At 43.1% G+C, this 24,883-nt stretch overlaps 1 protein-coding gene across 2 annotated transcripts in view; it reads left to right on the top strand.

Annotated features, from left to right (window-relative positions):
• The window catches only part of Tyn (trynity), a 70,798-nt gene that overhangs the window by 41,082 nt on the left and 4,833 nt on the right, over window positions 1–24,883 (top strand). Inside the window, exons 2-8 of one of the 2 annotated variants that reach the window (XM_076436643.1) lie at window positions 14,045–14,132; window positions 15,184–15,459; window positions 22,815–23,081; window positions 23,470–23,808; window positions 23,912–24,028; window positions 24,250–24,425; window positions 24,553–24,826. In XM_076436643.1, the coding sequence (XP_076292758.1) occupies window positions 14,045–14,132; window positions 15,184–15,459; window positions 22,815–23,081; window positions 23,470–23,808; window positions 23,912–24,028; window positions 24,250–24,425; window positions 24,553–24,826 (1,537 nt within the window). Of the gene's footprint in view, window positions 1–14,044; window positions 14,133–15,183; window positions 15,460–22,814; window positions 23,082–23,469; window positions 23,809–23,911; window positions 24,029–24,249; window positions 24,426–24,537; window positions 24,827–24,883 lie in introns of both variants that reach the window. The other variant, XM_076436635.1, reaches the window with a different exon arrangement.

Genomic DNA, 24,883 nt, shown 5'->3' with positions numbered 1-24,883 from the left:
GAACGTGTAATCATACTACTTCCCTCCCCTATCGTCCTTCGACGTTCTTCCTTCGGCTGTTCCACGTCTCGAGACGACGAAGACAACGACAGAGACGACAATCCAACCACTAATTACTTTCAGGATTTATCGAGATCAGCCTCCGCTCGACTATGCTCGTTCGCCGGATCGATCGTTATCACCGCAGGAATCCGCCTGCCTATGCTGAAGCATGAGAAGGACCTTCCCTGCTCCTTTTCCACCGTGAAACTATTCCGCGAGGCAATAATCGGGCCTCGTTTACGCCGATGACTTCATCACCTCGTTAGCGCCGGCTCCTCAGCCTATCGCTTAGGCGAATTGAATATTTCAAATACCTGAAGTATCAATAAGTTGTTTGGGGACACTGTTCTGACAACTTCGACGATTTACACGTAACCCACTAGTAATGAAAGTGTTCAAGTCGACCTTGAACATAGATACAACGAACCAATTTATTTTCCATTGCATCTGCCCTTGAATGGCCTTGGATGACTTTCATAATAGCTCCTTGTGTTCGTCCTGAAACGCTCTATCAAAACGTAAATGAAAACAACTTGCTGTTCGTAAGATCTCGGAGAAGCTGACTTTGAGGTGACCTTGATTACAAACCGCATGCTCTCTGTGTCTACTTTTTCCTAATTCGATTAATCTCGGCGATCGATAAACATGTCGTTGGCCTGTAAAATGGCGGAAATAATTGTCGCAGCTGATACGATGACTCCTTGAAGAAACAGTTCTCGAAAGAAAACGGCACCGGTCCGAACGCTGCACGCCGGGAGATCGGTATAGTTAGAGGGTAGTGGCTCGCGATGGTATCATTTCCGTCGGCTAATTTCGCCCCGCCTATTATTTCCGGCAGGGTGATTGTTATTTGCATATTTTACTCGCGGCTGATCCCGCGATAGCTCCGCGCCCGGGCACGCTGCCAGGACGAGCAGAGTTATCCTCTATCCTCCGCTCGCTTAGGGCCATTTCACGAGGAGAACGAACAAACGTTCCCCGTCACGACAGTACGTCCGCGTTCGTGATGAATTGATCACCTTCGCGGGGAGGACGAGGAGAAACGAAACGTTCGCGCGAGCGTAAAGATTAGAGTCCCACGCAACCGGTCGCGAGAAATAAATCCATTCTCGGCGTGGATACGGGCACAGGGAAAGGTGTGGGTGCCTAGTGGAGAAGCTGAAGAGGAAGAAGAAGAAGAAGAAGAAGAAGCAAACGGTAAAGCGAGTCGTCGCCTGTAAATTTCGCGACCCCCGGTCACTTCCTTCGACGCCAAGATCTTTAACCTTCGATCCTGACTCGCGCACTCTCCCTCCCCTCCCCTTCTTTCTTTCTTACTCTGCTCGTAGCTTATTATTCAAATGGTCCTGTTCGTTTCCTTAAACAGATAAGTACCATGATATCCTGGACAGATTCTCTGAGGCCAAAGAGGTAGCTGTTGGAACTGCACTCGAGTACCTATCAGAGATCGGATGGAGTAGACTTGGGGGAGATACGAGTCGTGATTCCGATTGGATTGGAACATTGAATTTTTATTCTCGGCAGAGAGAGACAACAGAAATGTCTTAGAATGAAAATCAAACGATAACATTTCCCAACAAAAATCAAACATCTTCCCACAAATCGAGCCTTCTTCAAAAATAGAAGCAATGCAGGTCGTTTCAGTCATCAATCAAAGAAGGGTTAAAAGTCAAAAGAACGTGTATGGCAGGTAATTGAGACTTCGCCGTGACACACCTTGGTTCCATTAATCTGCCGGCGTTCGTTTACGATTATTCTGAGCGTGCAACGCGGCTTCCCTCGTGTTTTCTCTGTCTATCAAGAAAGAGATAACTGTGGCTGCAGGTTTTCTCACGGAAGGCGAGGTGAAATCGCTTGGAATCCGTGGTTTATACGATCGACGCTGAAGTATACTGCGATGAGAGCGATCATCCTCCGTGGCTCGGCTAGATCCGAAGAAAACAAGATCCATTCCTCCGGTTGAATCCAGCTGCCGCTCCTCCGCTCCGGCCCGACACCGATTTACCTGAGCTTCATTGTTTATGAATCTCTTATTCTTCGAGGGTATCCACCGGGGCCCGGCTGTTGTTACAACGTTCCATTGCCTTCACCGTCTCATTATTTATGAATCTACTCGCGGGCTACCGTTCGCCACCACGAAGAGAGCCCGCACTCGTAAATCAGATTCTTGAAGTTCACCGTTGCGAGGATCGGGACGCGATAACCCGAGCTGAACGCTGCAACTGCAAACTGTGGAGATGGGATCCACCTCGATATTGCACTTGCTAAGGCAATTTTAATAATCGGGCTATTTAGTGCCACCAGATCAATCAGTGTTAAATGGAAAGAATGGTCTGCGTTAGGCCAAATTTTCTTCATTGATCGTATGAAACAGCAACCAAATGTCTTTCTTCCTTTAAACATTTTATTGACATGGATATAATGTACCGAAGTCCCTGAAGTTTTATAATTTCCTTACTATTTTTAAAATTTTAATCATTTCATGAAAGTGGGTAGGACAATTTGAAATAATAAAAATATTCAAAGAAATTATGAAAGATAACATTATTAAAGATAGAAAGAACTCTATACTTGTGACTCGTATTTCTTACAATGGATGCACAACATTTTTATTTTGCATAACATTTTATTGAGATGAATATAAAGTACACCGAGGTCCCTGAAGTTTTATAATTTCCCCACTGTTTTTTTTTTTAAATTTTAATCATTTCATGAAAGTGGGTAGGACAATTTGAAATAATAAAAATATTCAAAGAAATTATGAAAGATAACGTTATTAAAGATAGAAAGAACTCTATACTTGTCTCGTATTTCTTACAATGGATGCACAACATTTTTTTTTGCATAACATTTTATTGAGATGAATATAAAGTACACCGAGGTTCTTGAAGTTTTATAATTTCCCCACTGTTTTTTTTTTTAAATTTAACTCATTTCATGAAAATGGGTAGGACAATTTGAAATAATAATAATACATATACAACTCTCTGTACTTTACTCGCATTTCTTAGAATGGATGCGCAAAACATTTATTTTGCTAAACAGTCCACAGTTTAATAATAAGCTCGTGAAAGGAGCATACGTGCAAGCTTGTCGAGGTCTTTGACATCGAATTGATCCCAACCGGCCATTCCCTGCTTCTCATCTAATCGTGCGTTCGAAAAGTGTGTCGATCGACGGTTATTCGCGACGATGATTACGGGCAAATTACGGCGAATGTAACGGTGCGCGGGCGATGTCCGACGGAAATCGTTCGACCGCGATCCCGTTTTCGAGGATTTTCGCTGGCGAAAGGACGATCGCCTCGATCCCTTTGCGCAGAACTCGATATTCGCCTGTCAGGTTCCCAGGCAGAAAGGTCACGGAGATCGGGAAATATGTTCGATTTGCTAGCCCAGATACGAGCTGGCCGTGATCTAGACCGCGATCTCACATCCTGGACTTGCCAAGAAAGGTCCTGCATGTTTTTGCGCTAGATCAGACGCGGACTGATCTTTGGAGATCCATTTAGTTCAGAATTTTGCGATTTTAATTCTGATGTATTTAGGAATATAGAAAATACAATTAAAAAATTGTGATAACAAGAAAAATCGTACTTAGCTCGATGCTGCATTATAATCTAGCAACTCGAAGGGTAGTGAAAAGCCATGACCAACTCTAACCAATTGATGAAATAAGGATTATGTCGCTAACAAGTCTGTAAAAAATGCAAAACGTCCAGCATGGATCGTGACGACTTGGTAATTAACTGCAAATGGATCGTCGATCGTAATAGGCGCCGATGATCATCGGTTATCTCGAATGATTAACCATTCGCCGGGCACGATGGTTGTCTACGTATCCGCGAGAGAGCGACACTAATCGCTTCCCGTTTCGTTGCGTTGCTCTGATCTTGGCTTGCATCGATAAGAGCTGCATCTGCAGCCGATGCACGACAGGCAGGCATCGCTGACTGTCAATTTATTGGACAAATGACGTCGTAAAGCTTTGAGACACCTGAGGTCGTTGAGAAAAAGCCTGTCGGATGATTGCGTCGAGTGATAACGATTAGCGGCAGTTCCTCGTCTTTAGAAATCGTCTGACGGGAAACGTTTAAGGAAATATATAAAATCTGTTTTTATCGTCCGAGAAATGACCGCATCGACCCTGCTATTTCAGCCCTTCGCCCTTGAACGGCGACTCTGAGACGTCATTGAGAGTCATTCTACCATAATCCGAAATCATTTCTACGCCACTGACTTCGAGTGCTGAGGGATAGCAAAATTTTTCAAAATTTTTCAAATCATATTACATACTTTTAACTAGACTATTTTCTACTGTACAGAATGGAGTAAAGAACGCGTAGAAATGACCTCTTGTAACTTTATCATTGGGAAGTAGTAATATTAATTAGCCGAACAGTTCAAAACATGGGGTACAGAACATGTAAAAATTAGCTTCCGTGACTATATCATTCGTAGTAGTACAATAATTCGCAGAACAATTCAAAATAATTGCAAAATGGAATACTAGTTAAATAACAACAGTTAAACCTTGAACGTTGAACCGTGACTGGCATTACTATTCACTAACATTCAGATATCCTCAGTGATACTTCTCTTAATCTGTTCAGATAGGTACTTATGCTGATTCTGAGCTGATCAATTCTGATTTGGGACTACCGTGGTCCGAGGATGGTTTCTGATCAGGCTACCGCGTAGGAGTAAGATAAAACCTCTCTGTAGAACCGTCGAACTCCGCAGAAGCGGGAACAAAGCGATTACAATGCTCGTTAGCGTAGTTATTCTCAGCTCTCATCCTGAAAAATCGACCACGGAAGAACGCGTCGCTCGCCGCCTCCCCCCCCCCCCCCTCCCGCCTGCAATTAGATCGCCACACGGCTCGTTCGTTTAATGAACGCCAGATACCATTTAATTGCCCGTCGACGAGACACAGTTTTCCTTACGGGGGGTCCCAGGAAAACCGTGATCTACCTGCGTCAACTACGGTGACTACTAGTGATGGGATAAAGCACGTTGCGAGTGGATTCAAACCTTTACTGGATTTGAACTGTCTGTTGAAGTATTTTGGAAAATCAAAATAGTCCTTTCATACTACGCTCGAACTTTCAATGACTAAAACGACACTTTCTAGTAGACTCAAACATTGATCGAATAGGTTCACAACGTTCCTGAGCACCTTAGTCAAACTTTCCTCTTACAAATTATTGCCTTATCGAGTCAGGAATAACAATATAGAAAATTGTCTAGTACATTCTTACTTACTTTCTGTACTTTCGTTTAAATAAGTCCACCTAAATATCTCTTCAGGTTATTGTGATGCAAAAGATATTTGTTACGTAATGTGCATGGCGTCAATGGACCAAATATCTGGCAAGAATATTTTTTTTCCAAAGGTCATTTTTTTCGGAGTTATTAAGACCATCGATTTTTCTTGATACATAACTACATTTTTTTATGGCATCGTGTTACTGATCGAAAAATACATTCAGATATGTATAATAACATGACATTGACCTTGATCTCAAGGTAAAACTTTAATTTTCGAAGATCGAGGTCATCTCAAGGTCATGTTATTATAAATATCTGAATGTATTTTTCGATCAGTTACACGATGCAATTAAAAAATATATAGTTATGTGTAAAAAAAACATCGACGACCTTGATAACTCCGAAAAAAATTACCCTCGGAAAAGAATATTCTTGCCAGATATTAGGTCCATTGACACCGTGCACATTACGTAACAAATATTTTTTGCATCACAATAAACTGAAGAGATATGTAGGTGGCCTTACTTAAACGGACCACCCTGTATATTCTAGTATATTCTGGTACATTCTCTGGTATATTGTACTATATTCAAATATATTCTAGTGTATCTTACAATTAGTATATTCTGATAAACTCTAGTATATTCTAGTATATTCTTGTATATTGTCTATATTATCATACTAAACTGCGGATCTTCGTGGAACATGAAAATGCAGCTGGTCTTCGAAAATCACCCGGGACTCGCACACACACACACACGCGCGCGCGTGTTGAGCTTGATCCCATCCCTAATCCCGCCCCCGGTGACAGCCCCAATAAATCCTAGACGCTGTCCTGTTCAATATTGATGACCCGATCGGTTCCTGGGCCAGCCGGAGCCGATTGGGTCCAATCAAGCGAACCCAGCGAACCCTTGCGAACCAGTTCGTTACCAGTTCGTCGCCGGCGAACGAGTTAATAAGGAGGATAGATTCGCTCGTGGCGATCTCTCGTCGGGTTCCTCGTCGAGTTCCTCGGGATCCTTGGGAGGGAGAGAATACGCCTCCGCTAAACCGGAGCGCATTTGTTACGAGATCATTGTGCCTAGTCACGACCGCGGGAACGAAAACCAAGACAAATGGAAATCCGTGCTCTTGCCTCGCCACACTTTGCCTCGCCTCGTTTCACAGTCGCAAGCCCTTGGACAAGGTGGCCGTGATTCACGAGGCGATTTCGACGAGGATCCAGCCTCCCGATGATGGTGGGGACCTCGACCCCTCATAAACAGGGTATAATTATATGCCCTGAGCCGCGGCGCACAACGGTGCTCAACGCGGCATATCAATTACACAGACGCAATCCGCGAGTATCTGTGTCCCACTGTTGCGAATCAGTATGTTGCAGACCTACTTACTTCGTTTTCACACGGTTGTCCGAAAGGCTGTCTTCGGATTGGATCCCTTGGTTCGATCTTTTGTTATCCCCTTTGCCAGAGATCTTCTAATGGACTTTCCGAAATCAATTATCAACTATTGAGGATTGCTTAACACTAAACCCACTACCACCGGTCAAAATGACCGGTTCCAAATTTTTTATTTACGTAAATTTTTTCCGTATTTTTTCCGTAAGATTAAAGTAGTAAATCAGGGAAATAGTCACCATTCTTATCAATGACTCTCTGCCACCTAGTAAGTAACTTTTCAATCCCTGATCGGTAGAATATAGATGATTTTTGATAAAAAAGATGTAGAAAGTCTGGTTGTTAACTCTTCTACATTTCAGAATTTTTTCCACTTAAAAAATGCTGCATTGTCCTGAACAAATGATCATCAGAAGGTGCGACATCAGGTGAATAAGGTGGGTGTGGTAACACTTCCCAACCTAACTCTTTGATTTTGTTCGAGTCTTCTTTGCAAATAGCATACAATGCCGAATGTGCAACTCTTCTGGATTTGAATCGGTCATTTCGCACATAACCTCTAAAGAAACAGTATTTTCGTACAAAACAGTACTAACTAGTTTCCTGAACCTGCAGCCATGTACTGAACAACGTAGGTGTACGAAGTTAGCCGTTATTATCAGTCAAATGTTGACTTGCGCAAACACGACATTACTTTCCGGTACCCCTAATAATAAAAATGATTTCATAAGGAATGGTTGTATAGATATCTTTAGTAGAGCACGTATTACTATAGGGGCCGCGCAAAGTCTGAATAAAATCAATCTTGTCATTTTTATAAGGGAACATGTACCAGTTACTCTTAAGGCTCGGCAGGTTTAATGTTAGTGGATTGCGACAAGCAAAATCAACAGAAATTTATTGAATGCAAATAATGTTTTACTGTTTTAAATTACACCTACCAATTCTTGTTATAAATGCATAAAATCAGGTGTCTACTCCTAATTCCTGGAAGAATTGAACCAAACAGCGTCAATCCATGAATTCAGTGAAGCTACTGACAAGGACGTCTTCAAATCCCAGTCCAGAATAATCAAATTATGCTTTACAAGCTGGAAAACAGTTCCGGCGACTCGAAGCATGAAGTCGTCTTCGTAACAGCGATCTGTCCGAACGACGTTGAAGAATTCAGAAGAGGCTGTAAATCCGCAAGGCAACGTAACCATCTCGCCGTTCTTCCTGTTGATCCCAGGGTACCACGATGCTAGCCTGAAGTCGCGGTCGCTCGTCTTCACCCGCTAACAATGAGGAATGCGCTTTGGTTCACTTGGCGGACGGGTTGATGCACTGTTACGAAGATTAACGCTCTCGCCGCGGTCGGCGAGAAGAACCGCGGATTTCTTCCGGCGCGGCGAGGCTGTTGCGTCAGGAGGGTTGAACCTGAAGAAACCGGAGTTTCTAGGAACGATCATCCTCGGGAGAGAACGTTCCGCGCACAGTCTGCTCAATCTGATCGAGCAATTACTACCAAAAAGGGAAGCAATCATTCCCGGCGCGCTCGATCTGTAATAAACGGAACGAGCCTCTGCGCGCTATTCAGGAAATCTGGGCAATTATGTCCCGGGATATTAAGTCTGACCGCAATTAACATTCAATTCTAGAGATCTAGTTCCTGGCTCGAGAGCAGTGTACATTAACTGTATTATGTTAGTAGATGAAGATGCTTGCACTGTTATTACACCTGTCAACCATTAAATCTGACTGGTACGAATTGCCTCGCAAAAATGAGGCAATTGTTATCATATGTGCCCGACTGAAGATATTTATACCATCATTTTCCAGGTATGAAACTTTATACGGTGTAAGGTTCGATCCAAGAAAAACCCTCGGGTACGTGCTGTTTCTTAGATCGTACAGTTCTACTATTTCTCCGTGACCAAAGATTTTACGTATGGCACATGTGAAAAGATCTTAAAGAAAAAGATGAAAGGTACTAGTTGATTATGAATAGACTGCGGATCTTTATGCAAAATAAAAAATGTTCGCATTGATTGCAGAACACAGGAACCAGATAAAAATGGTATTCTTCTTTTAATTATCCTATTAAAGTGAAACTAATACCTTGATGTCCTTGAATATTTTTCACATGTCCACTGCTTTAAATGGTACTTGTCCATTTTTGTCATAAATGTATGAAATCTTATCTCGAAGAAGAGAAACATTTGTGTACTGTGAATTGAGTCCAACACATTGACTACTCTTCATATTTCGGCAAGAACAATTATAGTTGAAAGCAGCGAGCTGCTCAGTTTCCGTCGCAATCAACTCATTATCTGGAAATCCCCAATACGAGACTGGAGGTCGTCACAGAAGCGTGAGCACACATAGAATTCGATCTCGATGGTGTTGAATGACGCTTTCCCGTGAACTTGGGATTTCCACAGCATATGTGAACGACGATATTTCTGCCCCGACTTCCTCCCGATTTTCCGGACGAGAGTTCCCTTAACAGTTGGCCCGGAGGTTTTAACGACGTCTCGGGTTTTACGTTCTAGAAAGCCTTCTGGACGACTTTCGGATCGGTCCGGAACGCTTTTAACACTTTAGCTACCAGCAATCAGTGGGCGAAAATGCCAATTTAGCAGATCAAAAATATTTTAGCATTATTTTAAGGCTTAATGTCATAGTAAAGCTCATTGGATTCGTCTTGACGTTCACTATACAACAGTATGTAATAAAAAATACATTGGAAAAATTTAGGTGAACATAATGTTTTATTAACACATTACCGATTGGTGATTCTTGCATAATTTATAAAAATCTATGATTCGTGGCTAAACACTTCCTAATGGATCCTTCAACAGCAATTTTAATTAATAATAGCATTGTTAGATACAGTACAACGCAATTAAAGAGAATTTGAAAGCCATAATTAGACTGCGGATCTTTATGCAAAATAAAAATGTTCTGTATTTATTGTGGGAAGCAGGAATCAAGTAAAAATTGATTTCATCCTTTAATGACTTCGTTACATTGACAACAACATTACAGTATTCTTAAATTTTTCGAATTTTTACTGTTTAATAGTTCACCCTACCAATTTCGTCATAAATGCATAAATGTCCGCAGTCTAGCCATAATACAGGACCACAGGAGTAAACAAAGTGAACTACATTTTTAGATACTACCATTAATATAACATTATAGATTATATTTTGCTATAAATTTCATATTTCCTGGCTAAATGGATATTCTACTATCGAATTCTAATGTGATTTCATACATCTGGATGTACTGGATAAACTGCGGATCTTCATGCATTTACAGCAAAATTGAATAAATGAAATTCGAAATTGTTGGAAAATTTGAAAAATTGAAGATGTGTTAATATATGATTTCTCCTCTATTGCAATCAATAAGAGAAGAAATAACATTCTACTTAGCTTCTGTTTTATGCAATCGATGCAGACAATTTTTATACACATAAAGATCCGCAGTCCGATCATTATTAAGATTGCCTTTTGTCCAACTACATCAACTACCGAACTATCACCTAAAATACGTTTCGACGTACTAGTACGTCATCGAAGCGAAGGAAACGCGCCGCGACATGAACCAACGCCACACCTGGTGTTGCATGAACGCGGAGTTAGTAGCAGCAGGATCACGGTTTGCACGTGCGAATTTCTTGCTTGTCCATTGTCCTCGGTCATTACCGCCTTAGGAAAAGCAGTTTCGCGTGCGCCCGGATCCCTGACCTTTACGTCACAACCGGTCTCGAGACATGTTGCACTCTTCAAGGGTCTTCAAGGCTCCAACGCCAGCGGGGACCGACGCTTCCGGTATTTCGTTCCGCGAACTAACACCGCTTCCGGAAGCCCTCTCCCGTTCGCCGCCTACTTTTTATTAGACGCTGCTCGGTTTCTAATAAAAGCGATCCAACAGGCTTCCGTTCTCGCCCGTGGGTACGTTTCCACGATAACGAGCAGCCTAATCAGGGACCTCCTGTACACTGTTACAACTTCTTCAGCGAGCCCCATTGTCTGAGCATTTCGCGCGTCTGTCCCGCAACAGAGAGATCATCCGATTATGCGAACCCCTTTGTCGCCTTGTATCGCGTTCTAGATTTTCTTCGTTGTTAATAGTTATTTAACTTAATTGTGGAATATTAACCTAGCCTTTGTCTCTTAATTTCGAGCGTCCGTTACGATTAGATCAGCCGATTGTTAACACCCTGTCGTCTTTTAACGAGCGAAGCTAAAGTAGAAGATTTCGGAAACAGTTTTCATTTTTCACGCTGCTGTCGCTGAAAAATCTTTGTGAAACAGACGATTTTATTTTGTTCTTCATCGTCTAGTCAACGCGTACCCTGAACCACTTGAGGGTAGGAGAATGTAAAGTACAGGTCATTCCAGACTGCTATTCCAAGATGTTTTCGCAGCTAGGCTAACTAAATCAATTGTCAGTGATGACCCAGTCCTCCTGGTAAACGTTCCAAAGAGATTTTCCCAGCTAGGGTAGCTAAACCCGTGGCACTCGAACGAAATTCGGTCACGGTAACCAACAATTCGCAGGAATGTTCATGCCCAAGTTCGTCGAAACGATTGTCAGAGATGATTCGATGATTCGAGGAAGCGTTCCCGGCCAGACCAGCGAAACAGAGATCCCGGGAGTGCAATTTGGTCACGCTAGGCAGCAATTCGAAGACGTCTTCATAGCCTAGCGACCCGAACCTCATTCGAGACTCGCGGGAATGGGCCGAGGGGCGTCGAAGAGACGAGAACGAGGCAAGAGCAGCCTGAACTTTTGACCCGGCTGCGAGCCACGACAAAGCGTCTCTCCTCCTCTGTTACACGGTTATCCCAGGCAGGCTCGCTGACCTCGAACCACGGTGCCCACGAAATGCCATCCTCCGGAGGCCCGGCGCGCCGTTATTGCATTACGTTAATTTCCGGCGAGCAATCTCGCGTCATTTACCTGCTGCCGCAATTACCGAAGAGTTCCGCCGTGCGACCCGGAACGTGTATGAGGTCCACCAACGTTTCTCCCGACATACCACGATGTGGCACTCTCTAGAAAATACTTGGCTACTTCTCTGGGCCCAGAGTGTTCATGCTACCTAAAATTGGTAGCGCGATCTTCGAAATTGCAATGCTGCCGAATCGTTCAGAGTTCAGGAGTTGGGACAGTCTATGATTGGACAGTGTAGGACACAGGACTACCTCCGAGTTTCCAACCAGGGGAACTTCGTTGTTCATTCATGGATTCTCTGCCATCCTGTCGCGACCAATTGATCGAGTTTTCCGGCGAAAAGGCGGTCTCCCAAGGCAAAGAGGAAACCTGTGAACAGTACCGCGTTATAACTAGTTGGAGTCTTGGGCAAAGTAGAATTTCGTGGCCCCTAACCCCAACTAAATAACTTTATGAGAAAAACGTAGAATTTGGATTTTGGATCTTGGTTTCTGTTCGGGCCCCCTTTTGTTTGAGGCCCCGGGCATTTGCCCAAGTTGCTCATACGGTAACACGCCACTGCCTGTGAAGATCACCCGAGAGTCTCAGCTTCTCGCCAAGCGCGTTGCCCGAGTGATTCCCCGGCGTTCGAGCACGCAAGTCACCATCGCGTTTGCGTTTTGCTCGTGTTGCTCACTGAAGCCGACCGCTTCCTGGATTTCTTCGTTTTCTACTTTCTTGCGGCCTTTCCGCAGCTGCCGACTTCTTCTCCGCGGGATTCCCCGGAGCCTCCTCCCTTTCTCTTCCAACGTTCCCTCTTCCGTTCCCTCGGACAAAACGTATTTACGATCGATCGTATCCTCTTTCCACGCCGTACGCGCGTTTTTCCTCGCGGTCGATTGAGCGATTCACCAGCGAGTAGCCAGCCGTGTAAGGATCGGTATTTTGCAGGCTCCTCTCGCCTCGGACTTCCACCAACAGGAATTCCGTTTGCCCGATCCGCTCATTATCTCTATCGACTCCCGATTCACCTCGCCTCCATCCCCATGAAACGATTTCTATCGCTCGTTGTTCTCACCCGACTTCCACCGATGTCCTAAGAGGACACATGCCATGACGTGTCTACAACGATCTTTCACTGCTTGACTATCATTCTTATCGTTAGACTTCCTCTTTTTGTCGATAGGAAAACAGATTCTACATTCGTCTCGCTGCAGGTCGCCGAAGAACCTTCTTCTTCGACGTCTTCAAGCGAATCACGACTTTCTTCTGGTCGTACACTGTTGAAACACTATCGCGTAAACGCTTGGACAATCATGTTTGTAGATTTTTGCACCACTTTACTGGTTTCAGTGGAAGTTGTTTTGAGACAACCTGTGCTGCTTCTTTGTTGGGAACGTGGTGACTAGGATAGCTCTTATTTACTCTTGTCACAAATTTTTGCCAGAATTTCTTTTACGGCACCCCCAGGGTTGTTCCAAATAATTAAACAAAAAATCTGTGCGAAGTTTGAGCTCGATCCTGATAACGGAAACACGTGTAGCAATATCTTCTAAACTATTTACCGCGTCGGAAAATATGTTAGACAAAACCTGTAGATCTGGACAGACTGCGTCTTTTTTGTTGTATTACTTTTTTCCGCAAAACAAACGGTTTTCAAGAGAAATTCCAAAGAAGAAAATAAGAGCAACCCTAATGCACGAAGTCAGCCAATGAATCTCAGAAAATGAATACAAAAAAAAAATTGATAGATTTGACCCTGCTACTACAAACATATTAGAATCTAGATAGAGCCTAAAACTAATAAATCTCAGAAAACAACGAAACCGAAAGTAGTAGAACAAATACAGTACTTGACAGCTATTCAATCTGGTTAACAAATAGTAAATAGCAAATTGATTCATCTTTAATGGTTGATTGTTGCAATTAGTATGGAACTGTTATGGAAACTCTTGTTAAGGGAGAGAGACTTTTACAGTGTTCGTTACTCTAATGCGTTGCGGTTTCGAATGAAGATGGTTCGTGTGCAGGAAGAGGAGTGTTCCAGACGAAAGTTCTATACATTTTTCTCCGGAGGGAGCGAGTGCTATGATCATGATCTCTATCCCTCCTGGCTACTTTCCATTGTCGGGCAGAGAGCAGCGTGTTCGCACCACGCGCGGAACTCCGGTTGAAAAACCGTTTTAGATGCGCGAACGTGTTTCATTACTCGCGTCAAGCGTACGTGCGCCCGGAATTCATTAAGCGCCGCATAACAATCAAGCGTTAGACAGTCAGAAAAAAGAGAAAAAAGAGAGAGAGAGAGAGAGAGAGAGAGAGAGAGAGAGAGAGAGACGGTCAAATCGAATCTAATTATTATTAATGAGTTTCTAACCGAGAAATATCCGTCGCTTTCTGTTGCAGATGGGCTCGTCTGCGATCGGCACAATGGCGAGTATGGCTGCGAGCGTGACTCTCCTGACCTTCGTCGCGGTCTCTCAGGCTGGTAAGAGTAAGTATCGCTCGATGACCGAAATCGGATTTCCGGTTGCGCAACTGATGCATTCCCCGCCTTAACTAATTTTATAATTGATCAGCCGTCTCTCCCGTTTGCGACGCTTCGTTGCGTTTGAGCTTCGAAAAGACGAAGCTTCAGACACCTTCATGGTTGGTGATTAAGAATGTTATTTGGGGAATGTAAAATTTTTGCGCAGCCGGATGGAATATCTTTTTAGTTACACTTTGAAGTCTCGTCTACCTGATGCTCGCGGTTGCGTGACGGAGTCTGTAATATTGATGAAGTTATGATTTTCAAAAGCAAATTAATGATTTCAAAGTTGCAGATCTTTCATAGTTAATTGAAAAACATTTTTATTTGCGCCCTTAATAAAAATTTAGAATATATGTTTTGTAGATCTATAGTAGTTACAGACCTGCTGAAAATTTCATCGAAATCGATTGACGTACACACGAGCTACAAGCGGTTAAAATAGGTAAAAATCGTAGTTTTACACAGAATCGTACATCTTTCGATGCGTGTCGTTTTTTCCTGCGTCAACCGATTTCGATGAAATTTTCAGCATGTGTATAACTAACATAGATCTACAAAACAAAGATCTACAAATAAAAAAGTTTTAAAAAATGCTTTCTTTATTTTTGCATGTAACCTGATCAATTGTAATTTTTACAAAATATTTTTTGCACATCATTCGGTAAACTAATGCTTCTAAATCAATGCTACAAAACATCAAGTCATTTGGTATAATTATAAAAAAGTTATTCTGTTTTAAAGGGTGTACGGAGACTTATTTTACTGAGTGCATATGTGTAACAGTGTTTTTTAATTACACTTCAAAGTCTTGCCTATAAAATGCCATAACTTGCCTGTCGATATCTATTACACCATCGCAGTTATATTTTTCGAGCTTCCCCTCATTTTCTGAACATAATTACATGCGGATAGCGAGTATAACCAAGTCCAAACATGAATCGACAGCCAAATTCCCGACCATCCACCCTGATCGTTCAATCATGCTGAAGGGAACCTCCGTTTCACGTTACAGTTGAGAGTCGACCAGCGTTCGAGAAGTTGACAGACTACGACTACCGTGGAACAACCTACAACAGCGTGCGTAATGTGTCGTTGTACGAGTGTGAGAGCTGGTGCAGACGAGATCCGGAATGTCAAGCGGCAGCGTTCTCCTTCGTGGTGAACCCGTTGGCGCCTGTGCAGGACACCCTGTGTCAGGTGCAGAACGAAACTGCAGCAAGGGATCCTCCGGCGCAACCGCAACGAGCTGCAAACATGTACTACATGACGAAGCTCCAGCTTCTATCGGGTAAGAGTCACACCTGTGGCGCAGCATTCTTTTCAGAACACGTGCACTGCCGCTCGAAAGCATGTGAATACTTCCTTCATTGCAATTAAATAGTTTACTTGCAATTTTCTCATGGTCTCTTCAGAACCAAGGATATCAACAGTTGTGAACTTCCCACTCAATTGTTCAAGAGCGATTTCATTCGCAGTTCAGCGAATTTTTAGGAGTTCGCAAGTTTATCTAGCGTTTTTGACTTCTGAAAAACCCCATCTGTGCATTATCGAGAAATAAGATGGCGCATCCCACACCCTTGCAATCCTAGAAAAACGAGTTTACTCCCTTAAGGCCCCTGGCTATTCCCCTTTGACTTTTTCTTGCTGAGGAAAGTGCCATTATTTGGCCTTTTTCAAAATCAGTCAACTTATTTGACATCCTCATTGTCGTAATTAACTCGTAAATTCTTGTAAATAACAATAATAACAATAACAGTACCAATAATTATAACAGTACACTAACAATAACAGTAAATAATTAGGAACAAATAATTACACATATCAAAATCTAACTTTTTGCTGATTAATCGTATTGTATTTACTTCTCTTCCGTTTTCGTTCCATAGCAAGCAATTCTGCAGTTATATTCACGTTGACTCTCTTTACTAAATTCACTCTTATAATGAATATAGCCACTGGTTTAGAATATGAAGTTGCAAACAACAAAAAAGCAATTGCGTCTAAACTTCTGATACAATCCTTTTGCATATTTTGGGTAAAAATCTACAGTGCCGTTTATAAATGATTTTAGTAGTCATAATTTTTCAAAGTATTCTAAATATACGATAAGAGACATCAATCAAAAATTCATCGGAGGTTATGTTTTTGTTGGAACAAAGGGATGCGCCTAAACTATTGAGACGCAGTGTACTTAGGGGAATGCTAGACATTGTTTCGACAATATTAATTTATATGATCCTCGAGAAACAACAGCAGTCCACATGGTTTCCGAGCTGTAGCCTAATCCCTACGCACCTGTCCGGAAGACCATTGGTACCTCGAGGGGCCGAACATAATCGAGCCACCAGCACGACTTCGTTAATGAACGTTAACACCCTTGGACGGTCCTTGCGCTCCCTTCTCGGGCTGCGAACCCTTCCGAGGGCGGCAGGGAAACAAAAGGGCGACAGAACGCAGGACAGGTCAAAGAGAAATCCTGCAATAACTAAGAAAGCCCGAGGGAGACTAGCCCTGGGTTAGGTCTCTGGGAAGGTGCCATAATCCAGGTTTATACGCTTGTGGCGAAGTCGCCCGAGAGGGCAGGTAGATGTGCAAATAAACTGGAGAATCCGGTAGCCACCGCGCCGCGCCGCTTAGGCTAGCAGGGTTGTTTAACTGCCTCGCGGCCCGGCCTGATCATATCTTGCAAACAGCACTCGAATTTCCTCAAAGCCGTAGACTTCCTACGAAAAGCTCCTGGGGCAAACGAAATCTATGATAGCGATTCGGCCTATTATTCCACGATGTATTCAACTCGGTTTATTCAACATGGTTTTAACCATAACTCACTTTCTATTGCAAATAGGTAGACTGCAAATGTTTATGCAAAATAAAAATTTCCGCATCAATTTTAAAAAACACAGGCCAAGGAAAAAGTTATTTCCTTCTTTAATAATTTTAATGAGTTGCAAATAATACACTGGTGATTCTAAATTCTCTTCGGCTCTAATCTTTTTTAAATTGAACTTACCTATTTTTGTAATAAATGCATAAAATCCGCAGTCTACAAATAAGAAAGGATTTCGGAGAACAATTTTGTGGTGTTTATCGTCAACCAGTTTGATTTTTTGCAGAAAAGAAAGAGCGCAGAATTGTACTTTGTTTTTAACGAGGAGAGCATGATCCTCTTTGCGCTGCCTTCTGTCTCACAGGTATCTGACAAGTCAGTTAGCTGGTCGACAGTGTTCCCGTCGAAAGAATTCGGCGATGATTCTGTTATTTAGACGAATTCCAGAACCGAGCTCCTAAATATCGCCAACAAGAAGCGTGCTCGCTCGCTCGCAGTCTGTAAAAATAAATCGCCAGGTTGTTTCTGCGAGAGGGACTATTTTTGGACGTCCTGCAGACGCGCGAATGGCAGCAAGCGCGACGCGTCAGGATGTTCCCTGCACGAAATGGTTTCTAATATATATTTCCATCGCGGATCGCCTGTTGTTCTGTGCTCTGGTTCTTGGTTTGACTCACGAGAATGCATCATCGGTCTGTTTAATTCGAGAAATAAAACGTCGCCGGGGGCGAGCGCGTTACGTAAATTTCGCGCGAGCCAACTCCCGAACGTTATAGACTGCGCGTAGCTGATCGACGACGCGAATTCTTAACGAGTCGAGAGACCTCGATGACGGAGAGGCTCGGGTCTCGTTCGGGCCGAGAGTTATTTTAAGGAAAGAACGAATATCGGACGGAAGTTGGACGATTCAGCCAGTCCTCGAGGAAATCGGTGCTATTGAAACAGATCATTGATATAAAAAATTCTGTGTTCATATCTTGAGACATCGAAGAAAATGTGTAAAAAGTTTCAGGACGATTGATCGAGCTATCGTTGATCTCCGAAAATTGCGTTATTTTTGCCAGTTTACTTCAGTCTTCTTCAATCAGGATCGTCCATTATAGCTGAAAGATTATTATAAGGGGTTGATAATGCTAGGTACTAGAAGAACTTGATATTATTAGGTGTGCAAATAAGTTCTTTCCCCTTTTTGTCCAAATTCAAGATTTTATTACATTTTACATACATAAAATGCAATAAAATCTTGTCTGGTGACTCCCAATCTTTCGGCCAATTCTTCTTGCATCTGGGTCGGATATTCGTTGAGCCATTCCTCTAACTGACCGTCATTAAACTTTCTCGGTGCACCCGAACGATCGTCATCTTCCAAATGAAAATTTCCGGCTTTAAATCTTTGGTACCACTTTCTGCATGTCCTGTAAGATACAACAGCTGACTTCAACACTTCAACAACTGATTTCCTAAGCTGAAATGCAAAGAGTAAGCAGTGACGCAAACGATGCTCCTCGCACGCCATATTGCTTGAAATTGTTGCATGGGACTGGAAACTCTTAGAGCGCTCATCACGACTCTCCTTAAAACTAAAAGAACGCTCTTTCGGATGGCACCAAAATCGGGAAGTAATTCGAATTCACTCAGATATTATGATCATAGAAAAAAAAGGGGAAGGAACTTATTCGCACAACTAATACTATGAGAGACTTTAACATCACTCGATAATAATACATCGAAAAGATGTACGATTCGGTAACTCCTCGAGTGCGCATCGCACCACCGAGTAGGAACAGTATTTTCTGCCGAGGCCTCAGAGCTTATTACCCTAAGTTTCTAGCAGTTTATGCCATTGTAAGTTCGCTCGTGGCTCGTCCAGTCGTCTAGAGGAGCAATCGTGCGTTTCAACGAAATGGAAACCTTCCTCGAAAATTGTCCGCGGCGCTTTCAAGCGTGACCCGAGCCTGGAGACCGACGAAGAGTCCCCCGGAGCTGATGTCCCGGGGTGGAGGAGAGTTGAGAGGCTACTTTCGTCCAAGTGGGTTTTACGAGCGAGAGAACGCGCTTTCAAAGAGCGTAGGTACCAGCAGGCTCGTTAAACCAATATTAGGGGTTTCTTAGACCCCCTCGGGATCTTTTCGACACCTCGGGGCTGCGCCAGCAGGTACCTGTTTACGGCGGCGACCGTGCTTAAAGCATCCTTCACACCATACCGAAAGGTACCAGCAAATCTGGCATTGTTTGCCACCGGCCAAGGGATAGCCCTCGCCGTTGGCAAATTTGTAGACACTCTGCTTGTCTCCCTGGAAATCTGACCCTTCGGAGAGACAGATTTCGTTTCTCTTTCCTAGCTCCGAGAAACTTGACGTTGGCGCACCGGGGTGCAAGTAAAATCGATCATTTCCTTTACCCTCTATATTTTACTATACACTGCGTATCAAAAATTTAGACGCACCCTATTATTTAAACGAAACACAACCTCTGATGAATTTTTGATTGATTGCTTTTAACGGATGTTTAGAATACCTTGAGAAATTATGATTACTAGACTGCGGATCATTATGCAAAATACAAAATATTTGCATTGATTGTAGGACACAGAAGCCAAATAAAAATTGTATTCTCCTTTTAATTTTCCTATTAAGCTGAAACTAACACATTGATGTCCTTAAATATTTTTTATATGTCCACTGCTTTAAGTTGTGCGTACCCATTGTTGTCATAAATGCATAAAATTCGCAGTCTAATGATTACTACTAAAACTATTCGTATATGGCACTGCAGGGAAGTATTTTTACCCAAAGTGTGCAGTGCCATATACGAATGGTTTTAGTAGTAATCATAATTTTGCATATTCTAAACATACGATAAAGGAAATCAATGAAAAATTCATCAGAGAGTGTGTATTTTTGTTGAAAAATATAGGGTGTGTCTAAACTTTTGATACGCAGTGTATTAACGTGTTAACAATTGAAGGGGTGGATGGATAAACGTGTCGAGTAACAAATTGTTTGTTTTCCGTAAAAGAATTTTTAGCTAGGTATGTTGTCCTTTTTTGATGAATGAAGATAATAACACAGATCAATTACAAATATACATATATATGTATATATATTGTATATATGTATATAAATATATATGTAAAAGAGTTTTGAACAAAATATGTTGTCCTTTTTTGATGAATGAAGATAATTATTATCGGTTTTTGTATTAGAGATTAACCTTCATTCATCAAAAAAGTACAACATATTTTGTTCAAAACTCTTTTACAGGAAAGAAACTTGACACCTTTATCCATCTACGCCTTCAATTACTGAAAGGCAAGGTAGCCAATGAGTGCAACTGTATGAAAAGGGGTCGCATCATTGTTCCAACGTTGGTGGCATTGATGGACGAACGTTCAACGTTCTTGGCATTGAGTTCGAATATTTTTCTGTTTGTGGCGACATTATGGGTGCATATATTCCGTATAGTGAACACTAAGTTTGTAATTCTGTGGCATTTCGGCGGTCGTCAATCTGTCGTCGGCGATCAAGAATTCGCACGGTCGCGGTGAATCATCCGTGTCGGAGTCACGGGTCCGTTCATTGGCACCGGCTCGATAGCCGTCGACATTAGCGCCGGTTTCGAGGGCGGAACAAAAGAAATTGGAACGCGCCGCTGCATTGGCCGATCCCCCTCGCCTCCCCGACACCCTCGCGGAATCATTATATCGCAAGTTTCCCTGGCAGAGAGCACCGATTCTCGTGCGTCAGCGACGAGGCGAGAACGCGCGATCCGATGAGGACGCCAAGTCACATGTTGCGCACGATTTTGGCATTGGTTTCCCCCCACCCTTCCGAACCCCTCGCCAAACACCTCGCCGAGGTCTGCTCCGTTTCTATGATCGACCAACCGCGAAATTCGCCACACTTCCTCGGATCCACCGGATGCGTAACTGTTTCTCGATCGCTGCGGGATCCACCGCGAATCCGTCGACCTTCCTTCTTTTCTGCTTATGCGAAACCGTGGCTGCTGGTGGCAGCATTCTACAGTTATTCGCAGAATTAAAGCCAGAATGCTTGCCGTTCGATGATTCTACGCCAGCAGCGGACGATGAAATTTTGTAGACTGTGGAGATGGATAAATGGGTCTTTGCATGAATAGAGGACTCTTTGGACTATCTTTGGAAGATTGAAGGAATGCATTTTGCAGGCAGAGGACCTAGAAGTTGTTTTCAAGGTCCCCCTCTACGCGGTAAATACACCACGGATCGAATGTAGTTATGATTAGACAGCGGGTCTTCCTGCGAAATAAAAATTGTCTGCATATATTGTACAAAGCAGGAAGAGCCGAATCAAAATTTTATTCTTTCTTCAGCTTTTGATCTGTTCACTGCTTGGATGAAATTCGGCAGTGTAGTTCTATGATAAACCTGAACAGATGAAATTTGAAATAATAGAAAGGCTAAAACACATTCAGAATATCTATAGGTTTTATATGTTATTTGACTCCCGTCAGTTGCAATCGATGAGGAATATTTTTATTTTGCTAGGTCGAGTCGTCAATAGTATTTGTTTCGTTATACCTATTGTATTTATAAAATCCGGAGACTAATGATCTAGAACTTCTTCTTCGTTGCTGCTGGCGTAACTATGGATCCTTGCAGCAGACTACGACAGTTATTCGGAGAACCGTAGGCAAACTGCCTGCCATTCGCCAGTTTTAAAACAGTGGTTACCAATGAGATCAAGTAGATGAACAAATGATGGGTCTCCAGCTGACTTTGAGGTATTCTTGGATGGTTCAAAGGCAGAATCTTGTAGAGAAAGGATCTGGATGGTGTTTCCAAGGTCCTTTTCCTGGTAGATGTTGGGTCGAATCGTCAAGAATTTCTTTCAGTGATTATAATTCGCAAGCTTTAAGGTAGCAGTTACCAATGAGATCGAATAGGGGGGTAAATGATGGGTCTCTAGCAAACTGGAAGACGTTGAGGCATTCTTGGAGGGTTTGGAGGATAAAAATTGTAAAAGGTGGGCATGGAGGTTGTTCTTAAGGTACTTTTCGTGGTAAATGTTGGGTCGAGTTATCAATCATTTCTGTTGGTGTTTATGATACTCTCAAGTTTTAAAACTGCAACTACCAATCAGATCAAATAGATCACTAAATAATGGGTCTCCGGTTGAACAAAGGACTTCGAAGCATCCTTGGAGGATTGAAAAGATAAAAATTACAAGGGGAAAACCTGGAGGTTGTTTCTCAGGTCCTGCTACGTGATAAAATTTCAAACAGAGTACAAACATTAAACGACTCCAAGAATCTACTAATTTCGACGCGCTGAAATGATTCATTGCCAGCGAAGTAAGAAGCTGTGCAGTTCGGCTCCCATATCTTGAGACTGACGAAGAAGTGAATTTAGCATAATGATCCGCAGTCTAGAAACCACAAATGTCAAAGCTCGTCGTTTACGTGCAGGTATAGCCCGCGCGCGGGGATGAAAGGGAGTTAAAAGGCTTTGTTTACCTTATCGCAGCCAAATCGGCTAAGAACGACGGCTAGCAACGGGTTTCCTCGGGCGCAGAGCGAGGGCTGGCGTCTGCAATTTCGATTGCATAAATATATAATCGTTACGCAACCAAGAATGCATACCCTGTGTCTCGTGAGGTGTGCGAGCTCGTCAGGTGTGCGATCGTCGCGTCTGCGGTCAGGCGTGGCCACGTGTCCTGACAATCGGTAAACAAACTCGTTCGCGCGTCATCAAACTATAAACAGCCTAAACGATCCACGAGCCTCTGATCGTGTTTTTGCGAAGGGGATCGGTCCTGTAACCATCGATAATGTTTCAGACAAGGTATGCCCTCGACCTTGGGCCTTCGAGAAAGTGCCGAACAAAATGATCCGCGGTTTGGACAACGCGTTGATCTACACATCCTCGAAGGAGACTTGTCTCTCGGCCTGTTTAAACGAACATCGATTCCCCTGCCGGTCCGTCGAGTACAATTACCTGGCGATGCAGTGTCACCTGAGCGACTCCGATCGACGAACCACCGGACAATATGTGCAATTTGTAGATGCACAGGGCGTGGACTACTTCGAGAACCTCTGCTTAAAAGGTAACACTCGTTGGAAGATAAAATAGAGAGATAAACATTTTATATTGTTTAATTAGAAATTTTAAAAATAGATGTAAATGCAAAAATCAAGCTTAGAAATTTAAGGGATTTCATGAGGAATCTCTTATTTCTGACCTTACATGACCTTTGGAAGTCATTATGACATTAAGAAACATATAGCGGTCTATTTAAAAAATTGAAGGTCACCTTTATTTCTCGAGAAACTCACGTAAATATAAAAAATTGAGATAAGTTATCGTGTTCCCAATAAGATATACTGTAAGCTCTTCCTCTTCTACTTTTTTTGGTCCAATTTACCGTGAACACGAATTTACCGTCGAACGAATGATGCGAGTGTTAATGGGTTTAATTGTTCGATTAATTGCAGGAAGAGATGCTTGCAAGTCGCAGAGGGTCTTCCAGATGCCAAGGATCGGCGTGGCCGAGGACAAAGTCGCGCAATACGCGGGCTTGCACTATTATACCGACAAGGAACTGCAGGTCCAAAGTGAATCCGCTTGCAGATTGGCCTGCGAGATCGAGAACGAGTTCCTCTGCAGATCGTTCCTCTATCGAGGAGCCCCTCAGGGATCAGCTTACAACTGCCAGCTGTTCCATCTGGACCACTGGACTCTTCCCGATGGTCCCTCCACATACCTCAACGCTGAGAGACCTCTGATCGATAATGGGGAAAGGGTTGGGACCTACTTCGAGAACTACTGCGAGAGTAAGTAGTCGATATTCCACTGGGTGTACGAAAAAATGGATACAAGCTTCTCTTGTGCTGAGATCATCATTGTCAAACATTTTACTGTAATGATCGCTTCCAGAGGGTGCTGGACCAGCTGATCCACTTCCGGTCGTGTTCGACACCACGGAGGATCCGACAATCAACAATCTTACAAGAACCGACATAAACTGCGACAAGACTGGCACTTGTTACGATGGTGAGTTCATTTGCTAGATTTGTCCCCTGCCTAACTTTATAAAGAAGAAGGGCGCACAAAATTAAAGAGTTCTACTCGCTGTTGGCTGTATTAATGAGAATGTTTAACGGATCATGCAACATATAGCAAGCTACAACTGCTTCGATGGTCATTTTTATCAGTGGCTAGTTACCTAGAATTAATTAAGGAAGAATGTACAATGTGCAATGCATCGGTTGCAGTATCTGTGGACTGCAAGGACACGCGGATCGCGGTGCAGGTGCGCACGAACAAGCCGTTCAACGGTCGTATCTACGCGCTGGGAAGATCTGAAACGTGCAACATTGACGTCATCAACAGTGATCTCTTCAAGCTCGACCTGACCATGAGCGGCCAGGACTGCAATACCCAGAGCGCGGTAAGCGAGCAAGATTGCACTAGATTATTCGCACTGATATTACTATTACCTATAAACACCTATTTCGCACGAGTCCCTAAACTTTGCTCGAACTCTCTGTTCATCACGGCAGCGTGACGGTTTTCAGACTGGTACCTACACGAACACGGTCGTTCTTCAACACCATTCCGTGGTGATGACCAAGGCCGATAAGATATACAAGGTGAAGTGCACCTACGACATGTCCTCGAAGAACATCACCTTTGGGATGATGCCTGTCAGGGACCCGGACATGATCAGCATCACCAGCGCGCCGGAAGCCCCTCCTCCAAGGATCCGCATTCTCGACAGCAGGGCCAGGGAGGTCGAGACTGTTCGCATCGGAGACAAGCTCACCTTCAGAATCGAAATCCCGCAAGACAGTAAGTTTCCGCACACTCTCTTTGGTCTAGGAAGCTGGTGGAAGAGCATAGGAAACA

The sequence above is a fragment of the Lasioglossum baleicum genome, chromosome 1, assembly GCF_051020765.1.
Source record: "Lasioglossum baleicum chromosome 1, iyLasBale1, whole genome shotgun sequence".
NCBI classification, from domain to species: Eukaryota; Metazoa; Arthropoda; class Insecta; order Hymenoptera; family Halictidae; genus Lasioglossum; species Lasioglossum baleicum.
This window is presented reverse-complemented; position numbering and strand designations above follow the sequence as displayed.